Genomic DNA, 14042 nt, shown 5'->3' with positions numbered 1-14042 from the left:
TCAATCACTTTAAAATATTCAGAGTGACATTCTACTAGCACACAAATTCGGTTATTGAACATTCGGATTAGAGAAATAATGTTTATATTTATTTATTACAGGTACCTGGAAGACCCCTTAATAGCTAGGCAGGTAGATCCTTTAAAATGGTGGTTGGGAAGAAAGCTTCAGTATCCCAACCTTTACTATTTAGCTGTCCGGAAGATGTGTGTTGTAGCAACATCCGTCGCTGCCGAAAGGGTGTTTTCGAAAGCTGGTCAAATTTTGACTAACAGACGAAACAGACTGTCTGCTAAGCAAGTGAAAATTACTGTTCTTGAATGTGAATGGAAAACTTATTTGAGGGTTATTTCGTAGTAATTTGCATGTAAATATTAATATAAGTTACTGTATATCTATGTGTAGTTCCTTTTTTGTCAATACATGAAGTACAAACGTTTTTATACGAGTCCAATGAATAAGTAGTCATCGTGGCACTGACAGTGCCGCGGCACCGGTGTTTTGGCATGGTGACGCGTTTGGCGCTGGTACTGCGCACACCAGTGTTAGCAGAGGCAATTTGTAGTATTTTGTTTGTAAATTTTGACTAACAGACGAAACAGACTGTTAGCAAATAAAGTCAAAAAATACTGTCCTTTAATGTGAATGGAAAACTTATTTGAGGGTTATTTTGTAGTATTTTGCACGCAAATATTAATGCAAATTATGGTATATCTACGTGGAGTTCCCTTTTTGTCAATACATAAAGTACAAACGTTTTTATACGAGTCCAATGAATAAGTAGTCATCGTGGCACTGACAGTGCCGCGGCACCGGTGTCTTGGCACGGTGACACGTTTGGCACTGGCACTGTGCACACCAGTGCCAGCAGAGGCACTGGAATTTGCATCACTAGACGGTAGTAACATACATTGCAGTCTCTTGATTGTAAATAAATACATTTTGAACAATGCACTCTCTTCACAGTGTGAGGAATATTACTGCCTTCCCTGCTTTGCTACCAGCGTGACGTCACTGCGGTAGACTGGATGCTCACTGACACACCATTATACTCGCATCACGGTATGAATGACATAGCGCTGCCCAGCCTGTGCCGTGCATTGACGTCACAGACTTTTTAAGTTCAAGCCTTCTAAAGCCCAATGCCGTCAACGGATGAAGCAGCTCATGGGCTGGGCCACTGTGCAGGACTTTGGTTCGAAGTACAGACAAGATGAAGAGAAACACAAGAAAATAGTTTGTGAACTGCTCGTATAAACGTCATGCTGAGAGATTTTATGAACTAATGAATTAAACAATAACGTGTCATGACACGGCTTGTTTCGCATTTGATATGATGCAAAATCAGCCTTTCCCACGTACTGCGTTGGCTGAGGCGTTTTACTGTCACCAGCTTTGGAAGTACCATTTGTGTTTTGTTCGTCACTACGGTGCAAGGTCACAACAAAATAAAACAGATGTATCATTTTTACACATCGGGAGAAAATTATGCAATGCAGTTATAGTTCTCAGGTTTGTAGTGCGCGTCTACGTTCACATTCTTACTTCAAATCCGCAAATAAAGAAAATCAATCTGTTTTGTGATGAATGAAGACCAAAAATTATACTATACTAGCAATGCTTAGCAAACTGGCTGATACATTTGATCTCACTGTTAACTTAACATTTCTTGTGCGGGGACAAAGTTATTTACCTTTAGATCATTTTTTTCTTACAAGTTGCTTTACATCGCACTGACACAGATAGGTCTTATTGTGACAATAGGACAGGAAAGGGCTTGGAGTGCGAAGGAAACAGCCGTGGCACTATTAAGGTACAGCCCCAGTATTTACCTGGTGTGAAAATGGGAAACTACAGAAAACCATCTTCAGGACTGCTGATAGTGGGGTTTGAATCCACTATCTCCCAAATACTGGATACTGGCCGCACTTAAGTGACTGCAGCTATCCAGCTCAATACTATAAATGGTGTCTTTGGAGGAGTGCAGACAAGACAAAGCTGCGTAAAATGGAGCAAGGTCTTTTGACAACAGACTATCACAGTATCTTTGAAAATGTTGGGTGTGTACTTGTGCTAGGTAAAGACTGGGTTACCTATGAGTGGAATCTCTCTGCCAGGAAGGTTATTGAATCCAAAATGGATTTCAATATAACAGATGTGGAAAGCATTGTGGTAACATGCAGCGATATAGCTTGTAGTACTGCTTATTCGGGTATAAAAATGCATACTCACAATCATAAAATGAGGGGGAAAATGGTCAACACTGAAACCACAAAAAAAACATTAGGCCATCTAGTAAAAGAGGGAAAGTTGGAAAATGTTAATTCACTTTTAAAGACGTTAGGCATTACTCATCAGCATTCTGCAATGGCATTTTTGGAAACACAAACAATGGACAAACAGATGACTCTCCTAGTAATGAAGTCTGAATGGCACACTGTACTACCTTCATGTAAGCAACATTAATGCAAAGTAATAGAATTCACGGTTTATTATGTATCAGACTTCATTCTCCTCTTAAAAAGACATCCTAAAACGATTTTTTACATCCAAAGTGTCTTAACTCCATGTCGTGATCCTGTTACTACTACTTCTAACGGTCAGGGATTTTGGTAAGTGAGTGTTAATGTTGACAGTACAGTTGTAAATTATAATAACTTATAATGGTAACTCTATTTCAAATCGTTTGTGTGAAATTAAAAAGTGATTTTTGAAGTTTGTCATTTCACGGATTTAAGACACCTTGAAAATAAGCTCTTCATTTGACTTGAGTAAATACGAGTTAATCAATAAATGTCATATCCCATCCTATTTTGTTTCAGGCCTCTGTGTAATCATGTAAATAATGTTGGACCTTGGTCTAGTAATATACTAATCAAAGCTGTATACTAAATTGTAAAATTATCATGCAGTGTATCATAAGATCTGCTACTTGCAGCTTGCTTGCTAAAAATCTTCACTTAAATCTGGTTTAGGTCAAGAACTGCACAATGGTATGATGCAGACAACTGTAACTGAAGTAAAATAGAAGTGACTGTCGCGTAGTCGGCCGTGACACGTTCGTGATTTTAATTGTGTTCTGTCGTCATTTTGTAATTATAACCCCCACCATTGTCCGATCCTGGATACACTACTGCATATCAAACATATTAATACACTTAATCCATGCTTTTTTTCATTTCAGCTGTTTACGGTAGCTACGCTGGTGTACAGTAGTTACTTACCTCATAGTAAGCGAGATAACCCTTCTCCCTCGTCGAGTCACCCTGTTCTCCTGGTCCATCAGCCGGTGAACCAAGTTCAGTGGCTAGAGGATTGAAAAGAGTGTACGAGCGTCCATAGGTAGGTATTCCAAGTACCAGTTTCTCCCGATCAGCTCCCATCTCCAGATAATGGCTTATAGTATGGTCCTGTAATAACAACAAAATGGTCATTGAATAATGATTTGGTATAATATGGCAAGCAACGGAAGATTGCAAATAAATGTTTGCAGCGATAACATCACAAGAATAGTTCCCAGAAGTAAATGCTGGTAATTTCACAAATGGAAAAAAGTGCTTGAATACTTCAATATTCGTAAGTGATGATATTAAATTATGGTATCCTTCTGAGAACTTAATAACAACATCAAAAGTAAAGACTGACAGTCACACCGAATAAGACCGAGCGACTTGGCCGTGCGGTTAGGGACACACAACTGTGAGCTTGCATTAGGGAGAGAGTGGGTTCGAACCCCACTATCGGTAGCCCTGAAGAACGTTTCCCGTGGATTCCCATTTTCACACAAGGCTGTACCTTAATCAAGCCGACGGACGCTTCCTTCCCACTCCTAGACCTTTTCTAACTCATTGTCGCCATAAGATCTATCTGTACTGGTGAGACATAAAAAAATTGTAAAAAATTAAAAATAAAACCGATTTCAAAGAAAATGAGTAACCATGGGAAACCATCTTCAAGTCTGCCGACAGTGGGGTTCGAACCTACTATCTCCCTAATGCAAACTCACAGTTGCACGACCCTAACCACATGGCCAACTTGCTCAGTACTGGTTTTACTGATAGCTTATAAAAACCCATGGCGCAACACCCCAGAATGGCCTTGGCCTACCAAGCGACCGCTGCTCAACCCGAAGGTCTCCAGATTACAAGGTGTCGTTTGATCGGCATGACAGATCCTCTCAGCCGCTATTCTTGGCTTTCTAGACCGGTGCCACTATCTCATCGTAACATAGCTCCTCAACTGGAATCACCTGGGCTGTGTAGACTTTGAACTAGCCATCAGATCCAGGTAAAAAAACCTGACCTGGCCGGGAATCGAACACGTGACCTTAGGGTAAGAGGCAGGGGCGCTACTCCTACAACATGGGACCGACAACTGACAGCTTCCATCTAGTAATAATAATAATAATAATAATAATAATAATAATAATAATAATAATAATAATAATAATAATAATAATAATAATAATAATACCCGTGTGGGGATTTACCGGTTACCTCCATCGGGCGCATCCCGTTGGAATTGGGGAAGCTCGCTGGCTCTGCCGCCAGCAGAGTCAGAGGGTAGTAGGGAAATAAAATACCATCGTGAAAAAAAACTGGTCCCTTGCCAGGGTTACGACAAAGACTGGTAAATGACCAGAAGCCAGAAAACATCTTGAGGCAACCTCTAGGGCTAACAACCCTAGTTGTAAAAGGATGGGTACCCGTCCAAAGCAAAGTCAAGTCAAAAGGCATGATGGCACAACATTTCAAGAAACATACCCCAGGGGGTAAATCTTCGGATAAATCCCTCGTCGTGAATGCCACGGCGCACGAGTCTCATTCAGATTCTGGGGGAGACTCGACATCATGCAAGAGACGAGTCGGAGCGTCTCGGTGTACCCCGAAGAGTCAAAAACTCAGGCCAAAATCTAAAACCTTTCTAGCAACTTTCAACATAAATTCACTTACACAAACTGGCAAGCTGAAAACCCTCACCAAAGCTCTTCATGAAAATCAGATATCCATAATGGCCCTACAGGAAACAAGGTACCCAGATGAAGAGATTTTTGATTCCGAAGGCTACCGATTTTTCAAGAGCAAAGCACAAAGAGGAATCCTCAATGGAGCTGTGATGCTTGGAACCACGTTTGCTGTTAGAACCAAGATCCTTAAATCGGTTGCAAATTTCGAACCTGTGAATGACAGATTGTCTATACTCACAATTAAATGCGCGAACAAAACCTACGCCCTAGTTAACGCACATGCTCCTACAAACGATAAGAACAAGTCTGATCCAGACGAAGTTGATAATTTCTGGGACCAACTGGATGAAAAATTAAACGAAATCCCCAAACACCATGTCAAGCTTCTTTTGGGTGACTTCAATGCCCAACTAGGTCGTGAACAGAAGTAAAAGAAAGTTATAGGACATTACCCTGCTCACAAAAGAACCAATCCCAACGGCAAAAGACTGGTGTCCATTTGCGAAAATCACAACCTGCAGGTCATGTCGACCCACTTTCGCCATCTACCCAGAAAGCAAATGGCTTGGCGTTCTCCCATCCAAGCTCTCGGAGAGTTCCAAATTGATCATGTTGCAATCTCCAGGAGAAACAGCCCTGAGATTATGAATGTCAAGGTAAAGAAAGGCATCAATGTGGCCTCAGATCATTATATGTCTCTTATCAAATTCAAACCAATTCCCGCAAACACAAGGAAGACAACCAAACAGATCACACGCTTCGACAATGATAAACTTCGGCAAAGGGTCGAGGAGTTCCAGGAGAAGGCTAGACCAAATGACTGTGACTTTAACAACGGCAAAAGTCTCCTTGTTGAGGCCGCCAAAGACGTTGCAGAAATCAAGAGAAGCAAAAAGCATGCCTGGTGGAATGGTACCTGTGAATCAGTCCTCCAAGAAAGACTCAATGCATGGAAACAGTACTACTCTACGAAATCAGAAAATGATTGGGAAACCTACAAAACCCAACGTGCCCAAGCAGCTAGGTTGTTCAGAACTGAGAAACGTAAATACGAAAAATCTCTCATTGAAAAGATAGAACAAAACTTTAGGGAGAATGAAAGCAGAGAGTACTACAGAGCCTTCGAACGCAAACTACTGGCTATAAACCACCATCTCTATGCTTTGAGTGAAAGGACGGCACACTGGCGACGTCAGATGAAGAAAATTGCAGCATTCTGGCAGATTACTTCAAGAATTTAACTTACATAATTGCTCTAAACTGCAAAGCGCCATTGAGACCAAGGAACCCTTACTCAGGTACCCAGATTCCAGAACACCCGACAGAGATGAAATCAAGCGCCACATTGCCCGTCTCAAAAATAACAAAGCGCCGGGTGAAGACTCAGTAGTAGCAGAACTATGGAAATATGCCCCAGAGGAATCACTTGATATCTTGCAAAAGCAAATAGAAGAAATTTGGAACAAGGAGACCCTACCCGAAGATTGGAAAATAGCTTTGATCCATCCACTACACAAAAAAGGCAGCATGAAGAACATCAACAACTACAGAGGAATATCTTTGCTACCCGTGACTTACAAAATTCTATCACTTGCCATCCTGGAGCGTTTGGAAGCACAAGTCGAACATCAAATAGGTGAATACCAAGGAGGGTTCAGAAAAGGTCGCTCAACAGCTGAACAGATCCAAAATCTCAAAACGATCATCAGATATTGTACACTAAGGTCCAAGCAGTATGTGTCTGTCTTTGTGGACTTTAAGAAAGCGTACGACTCCATTGACCGGGAAGTCCTGCTAAACATCTTAAATGAATTTGGAGTTGATTTGAAACTGCTGGCATTAATTAGAGCCACCCTGACCGATACAAAATCCAAGGTGAAGTTCCACGGATGTCTCTCGCATTCCTTTGACATCAAAACAGGCGTCCGACAAGGTGATGGGCTATCCCCGATACTCTTCAACTGTGTTCTTGAAAAGATCATCAGAACCTGGCGGGTGAGATTACAGGAAACCAACTACAGTCCATTGAGAATAGGAACCAAATCCAAGGGGATCGCAACAGACTGCTTAGCATTGCCGATGATATTGCTGTTCTCTCAAACGACATAGAAACCGCTAGAGCTCAAGTTGAAATTTTAAAGGAAATTGCCGAACAAACTGGTTTGCAGATATCGTTTGAGAAAACAGAAGTAATGACTAACATCAAATAGGCTCCACCAAAACTCCATACAAAATACGGGGACATCACCCGAGTAGACAAATTCAAATACCTGGGTGAGATCATCATGAAAAATGGACTGGACAAAGAAGCACTTCAGGAGCGAGTACGCAAACTGGAAATAGCCTACCAAACATCCTGCACAATCTACAACAAAAAATGCCTTTCCCAAAACACCAAGATACGTCACTATGAAACAGTTCTGAAGCCAGTAGTTCTATATGCAGCCGAAACCCTGTCTCTGAATGCCAACAAAGGACTCCTTGAAGAACTGGAGAAAAGAGAACGCAAAATTGTGAGAGGAATCTTGGGATCAAAGTACAAAAATGGAATCCATCAAAAGAGATCCAACAAGGAAGTCTACAGCAAAATAGAGGAAATTACCGACACAATCAGAAAAAGACGGGCACGATTTTACGGTCATCTGAAAAGAATGGACGGAAGAAAGTTAACTAAAGAAATCTTTCACTTTTTTGATTCAAACCCCAAAACCACAATTTCCTGGTTTAGAAATACCAAAAGAAGACCTGTAAATGCTACAGATCTCAGCTGAAGATGCCCTTAACAGAGATCTCTTTCGCAAGAAAATATTGACGAACGGGCTAAACTGAGACGAGCAACCGAAGAGAAGACACGGTGCCCCTTGGACAGAGGAGCGTAAGCAGGCCCACTCACAAAGAATGAGGGAAATTTGGGCTCTAAAGAAGGCCAAGTTCAGTGTCAAATGCAACAAGACTTAACGTGGTCCTTGATGGCCCCAGCGAATTATATATATAATATCTTCCTGGTCTTTTCCGAACTACATGGCGTCGGTATTAAATTAGATTAAGCACAATTTTATGGCATTGGTAAAACGTCCCTTTAATTGCTGTAGATTTCTGAGGGACATCGTGGATTTGAATCTTGTCGTACAGAAGTGGATTCGATTCCCGGCCAGGTCAGGGTTTTTAACCTGGATCTGAAGGCTAGTTCGAGGTCCACTCAGCCCATGTGATTACAGTTGAGGAGCTGCCACATTTAACCAGCCTGAAATGTTACAGATCTGAGAAGGTATGGAACCTACAATTTTTGGAACAGAAGCCAATGTTTATCTGACTGCAACATCACAGTTTTAGTATAAGATTTTTTTCGTACGGTACACTCCTTCAGCGACTCGTTTACAACAAATGAATTAGGATTATGGCATTGATCATTTTAGGAAATGCTACCGTCTCTAAAATGAAACAATTGGTTAAATGCCCATTTAATTATCTGTTGAAACAAAGTAAACAATATAGAGAGCATAAACCTGCAGAAGATTTTCCGACTCAGAAAGGTGAAATGTTGTTTTCTCATTACCACAGACGTCACTACAACGCACTCACCATGCTAGGGCATCAAATCACCTTATGCCGTTGTAGTAATGACTACCGTTTGAATGAGTGGTTTAATAAGAAAATATAATCTAGACGTAAGAGCAAATAATGTATTCATTTTTTTAAATATTTCATCTATGTTGCTCCTCATGAAGAATCATTATACGTACATTTTTTATCGTTAATTATGTACCGTATGAATTTTTAACTGGCGTCAAGTCACTATAAGAATAATATCGACAGTACTCACAATGTTGAGAGGCGCATCAAAGTTATACTCGTTGTCTTCCTCCAGGGAATAGAGTGGTGAATGATGGTTAACGGCTGGCTCAAATGCTGAGTGGTAGTCATAGGTGAGGATGTTCATGAAGTCCAAGTATCTGCAAATGTTAATAGATGTTATTTTATAGTAATGGGTGAAAGATGTAATATACGAATAAAGTACTTTTAAAAATAATAACATTGCATCATTTGCAAAGGGGAAGAGAACAGGCACCATTTTAATACCGAGTATCTGAAACAGAATAATTCAGATTTGTTACAGTCCGGCTGGATCAATACATCAGCAAATGCTCTGAACCAAATTTCCAGAACTGAACTCTCTACCGTAATATCTACAGCATTTTCATTTTGACGGGGGTGGAAGGGGGGGGGGGGGGAGGATTTATATATGAAAGACAGTGAAGCGTGTGACATTTTAATCATCCACAATGAAAAATGTGGCACTCCAGATCAAGTTAAGTTGTTTAACCGCGTATATGTGTGTGTGATGAAATTATAAAGGAGGATATTTTGGAAAATTCGTACCCTTACTTTTGATTCAGAAAGTCGACTCTATCCTTCCAAGTGCGGCAGTTTAAGCGTAAATCTATGATGAAATATGGCTACAAATGCTCTATATCGCCTGGTATGGGAAGAAAGAAATGGTTACTCTCATTGACCCGTCTCAGTCCCATTGGTTTTGGCTATATGAAAGTGACAGTGGTATGAGTGGTACTAGTGAAATATTCCTAATACAGCCAGTTCCGGATGAAGAATGGATGAAAATGTCGATTATAGGGTCAGTTAGTGTGTATTCTTCGGTGGACTTGGGAATGGCATGTAACATAATGTTGTTCAGTGAGGAAAGCAACGGGAAACTATATCTTTTCCCATTTCTTTAGTAAGCCTCTTCAGCGATGTCTCAGCTTTATGAGACTGCTGATCTGTTACGAATCTAACCAACTTTCGGGCCGAAGACTAAGCATATATTATTATAACTGTATTATTATTAATGCAGTTATTGTCTACATGGCATCAAAGCAAAGTAAAGTCATCACCGTGGAGACCTCTGGAGGAGTGGCAAGTATGGCTTCCAGAACCTCGGCACAAACTGGGATAGAGTGGTACTTATTCCTCTGTAGGCTGACGAGTGGAAGTCTCGTTTCTACATGTTTCAACTTCCTGACGGATAATCGAACCCACCTCCTTCCAGGTGGACCAAGCACGCCTTTACTGCCTCGGCCAGGCAACACACTTCTTTCGTGATATCGGCTGTTGTAAGTGAGCAAGCGAAGAGTGACTGGTGCATTACGTAAATCATAGAACTTGGCTGACACGAGTGAGCTTGTGTTGAACATCGCGCGCTTCCAACGTCAATTGAAATTTTAAGAAAAGGAAAATCCATAGCTCTTCGTGTCAACATGTGAAACACCCTGTTATACACATATGGTGCTCGTTCGGCAAAATTCTAACTCCAAACATTGTGATCTGCACAGTTTTTAGTACAGCGTAACCTGTTGGGGAAAACAGAACATCAAGTTTGATGCATACTCGCCCAGGGGCCGTCCGAATAAAGAGCTTGCAATAAGCAGCCAATATTATGTATTGTCTTCTTCGTTGTTCTCTCTTCTGTGTACATATATATATACACTGACTGACAGAGCAAATGCAACACCAAGAAGGAGTGGTCAGAACTTTATGCCAATTGCAGGGTAGACTGACGTCACTGAGGTATGCTCATGATGTGAAATGCGCCGCTGTGCTGCGCACGTAGCGAACGATAAATGGGACACGGCGTTGGCGAATGGGCCACTTCGTACCGTGATTTCTCAGCCGACAGTCATTGTAGAACGTGTTGTCGTGTGCCACAGGACACGTGTATAGCTAAGAATGCCAGGCCGCCGTCAACGGAGGCATTTCCAGCAGACAGACGACTTTACGAGGGGTATGGTGATCGGGCTGAGAAGGGCAGGTTGGTCGCTTCGTCAAATCGCAGCCGATACCCATAGGGATGTGTCCACGGCCTGTGGCGAAGATGGTTGGCGCAGGGACATGTGACACGTGCGAGGGGTCCAGGCGCAGCCCGAGTGACGTCAGCACGCGAAGATCGGCGCATCCGCCGCCAAGCGGGGGCAGCCCCTCACGCCACGTCAACCGCCATTCTTCAGCATGTGCAAGACACCCTGGCTGTTCCAATATCGACCAGAACAATTTCCCGTCGATTGGTTGAAGGAGGCCTGCACTCCCGGCGTCCGCTCAGAAGACTACCATTGACTCCACAGCATAGACGTGCACGCCTGGCATGGTGCCGGGCTAGAGCGACTTGGATGAGGGAATGGCGGAACGTCGTGTTCTCCGATGAGTCACGCTTCTGTTCTGTCAGTGATAGTCACCGCAGACGAGTGTGGCGTCGGCGTGGAGAAAGGTCAAATCCAGCAGTAACTGTGGAGCGCCCTACCGCTAGACAACGCGGCATCATAGTTTGGGGCGCTATTGCGTATGGTTCCACGTCACCTCTAGTGCGTATTAAAGGCACGTTAAATGCCCACCGCTACGTGCAGCATGTGCTGCGGCCGGTGGCACTCCCGTACCTTCAGGGGCTGCCCAATGCTCTGTTTCAGCAGGATAATGCCCGCCCACACACTGCTCGCATCTCCCAACAGGCTCTACGAGGTGTACAGATGCTTCCGTGGCCAGCGTACTCTCCGGATCTCTCACCAATCGAACACGTGTGGGATCTCATTGGACGCCGTTTGCAAACTCTGCCCCAGCCTCGTACGGACGACCAACTGTGGCAAATGGTTGACAGAGAATGGAGATCCATCCCTCAGGACACCATCCGCACTCTTATTGACTCTGTACCTCGACGTGTTTCTGCGTGCATCGCCGCTCGCGGTGTCCTACATCCTACTGAGTCGATGCCGTGCGCATTGTGTAACCTGCATATCGGTTTGAAATAAACATCAATTATTCGTCCGTGCCGTCTCTGTTTTTTCCCCAACTTTCATCCCTTTCGAACCACTCCTTCTTGGTGTTGCATTTGCTCTGTCAGTCAGTGTATATATATTAATTTCGAGTACGTAATCGAACGTTTCAGTGGTTAGCATGGATATTTTCCAGATGACTGGAATCCTTTGCATGTCTAATTTCTTAACTACCAGAGAATAAGGAACAGTCGTCGAATCACTCGACTGTAAGTAGCCATAGTGAACAATAAAATCGTGTGATTGTAGATGATTCATTTGGTTGGTGGAGCATGAGAAGTTTTGCACAGATTGCTCGGCACAGTACAATCTGACAGGAGTGAGTTTCGCGTTGACTTGTTATTACTACATGGCTAGACAGGAGTTGGTTCCCAGATCTGTTCAGGGGCGGCTCGTGAGATAGTGCCGGTGTGCCATGACACCACCAATGTAATAAAGAGATAATACGACATTATTTTCCTCCAAAGAACAGTTTGTATTAAATATAAATTTCAAGAAAATGTATGCATACCTTATTCTGCCTTCATCTGAACGAGCCTCAGTATGTGCAACAGATCTCACGGGCACCGCTTCTGAACATAAGGCACTGTACAAAAGACTGCTTGGATTGGGTTTGTATGTGTTGTTAAGTGCTGAGGGAGTGCTAGTGGCTGCATGACACAACGCTTCAATTTCATCCAACAAACTCAAGCATTGACAGTCTACGCACAAGTCAAAACTGATTTATATTTCAACCACGGCAGGCAAAATGTGGACACCACCCAGCGTTACCAATATAGCGATGTTATCACCATATCTGATGAATATTATGTATCTTCTAACGATAAGGTTCTCTCGTGTTAAAATAGAGACCAAACAACCTTTCATTAAAAATCGTATTAGCAACAGGCTCGATTTGTTCTGGGCGATTTCCGACTAAAGAGTAGCGTTGCAAAAATGTTGCAAAGTTTGGGCTGGGAAGACTTCGGAGAAAGGAGACGAGCTGCTCGACCTAGTGGTATGTTCCGAGCTGTCAGTGGAGAGATGGCATGGGAGGACATCAGTAGACGAATCAGTTTGAGTGATGTCTTTAAAAGTAGGAAAGATCACAATATTAAGATATTGGAATTCAAGAGGAGGACAAATTGGGGCAAATATTCGTTTATAGGAAGGGGAGTTAGGGATTGGAATAAATTACCAAGGGAGATGTTCAATAAATTTCCAATTTCTTTGAAATCATTTAAGAAAGGGAATCTGCCACCTAGGCAACTGCCCTAAATGCAGATCAGTAGTGATTGATTGATTGATTGATTGATTGATTGATTGATATAATTTTTTTCTCTATTTGTAATGTAACAATCTAGGATTTTTCAATTAATTTTGTTCAGTTTCATTAATGCAAGTTGGCGATACAATTACCTTTATTTACCATAACGCAAGCACAAAATATCGAAATTACTAACTTTCTGGTGTTTATTTCATGCGTTTATGAATAGCGTCCTTATATTTTTTTTTCTGTGTAATCATGTAGGGTGCCGCGGATATTCATTACAAATTTATACACTTGTGTAAAGTAGCCTTGAAGTTGAAGGTAAGGTATTTTGTAAATTTCAATTTCGCGGCAACTGAAATTGTGACCAAGTGTTTGTGTGCGCGTATGTTGGCAGTAGCTATGGTTATTTATTCCCATGTGAGGCAAGCACGCGTTACTTTCAGTACAATTCTTATTAGTTCATTTGAAGATTTCGTTCGAAGTTTTGGAACAAATGCTTTTGGTGAGTAGGCCCTACTATGTTTCCTGCATATTTTTTTCTGAGAGGTTGTTAATTTGTTCAATAATTTTCATAAAACTGGAATTCTAAGAAAAATGCAAGTGGATTAAACTAAATATTCGTATTAGTTTCCACAATTTATAAATTCGTTTCAATTGATACTTCTTTAAAAGAACAGTTTTGTACAATAACACAGTTAAATCATGTGACTTCATGTAACTTATAGCATAAGTAAATATGCATTATCTATCTTGCAACTTTGAAAGATTTGTTTACAAATTTTACATTTGCTGGCACCACCAATAGAATAATCTATTAGTTGTTCCCCAACAATTTTTTGAGGAGGCACTCGAGTTGGTTCCCAAACTGTTGAAGGGTCAGTATAAGAGTTGGTTCGCCAGTAAACAACAATTTTCTTCCCATTAAGGTGACCAACAGTCTCCATTTACGCGGGACATTGTCACAGGTTAGCTCAGCGCGCTGTGGCACGGTCAGGGCAAAAACATA

The 14042-nt window shown here is 41.9% G+C and overlaps 1 protein-coding gene across 1 annotated transcript in view; it reads right to left on the bottom strand.

The window, feature by feature from the left end:
- Positions 1–14042, bottom strand: part of Cht6 (Chitinase 6) — a 526853-nt gene that overhangs the window by 164799 nt on the left and 348012 nt on the right. The window contains exons 6-7 of the mRNA XM_068226058.1: positions 8790–8919; positions 3225–3410 (exon numbers count right to left, since the gene is read on the bottom strand). Of these exons, the coding sequence (XP_068082159.1) occupies positions 3225–3410; positions 8790–8919 (316 nt within the window). The remainder of the gene's footprint in view (positions 1–3224; positions 3411–8789; positions 8920–14042) is intronic.

The sequence above is a fragment of the Anabrus simplex genome, chromosome 2, assembly GCF_040414725.1.
Source record: "Anabrus simplex isolate iqAnaSimp1 chromosome 2, ASM4041472v1, whole genome shotgun sequence".
Lineage (NCBI taxonomy): Eukaryota > Metazoa > Arthropoda > Insecta > Orthoptera > Tettigoniidae > Anabrus > Anabrus simplex.
Note: the sequence above shows the minus strand (reverse complement) of the source record. Positions and strands in the feature narration are given on the sequence as shown.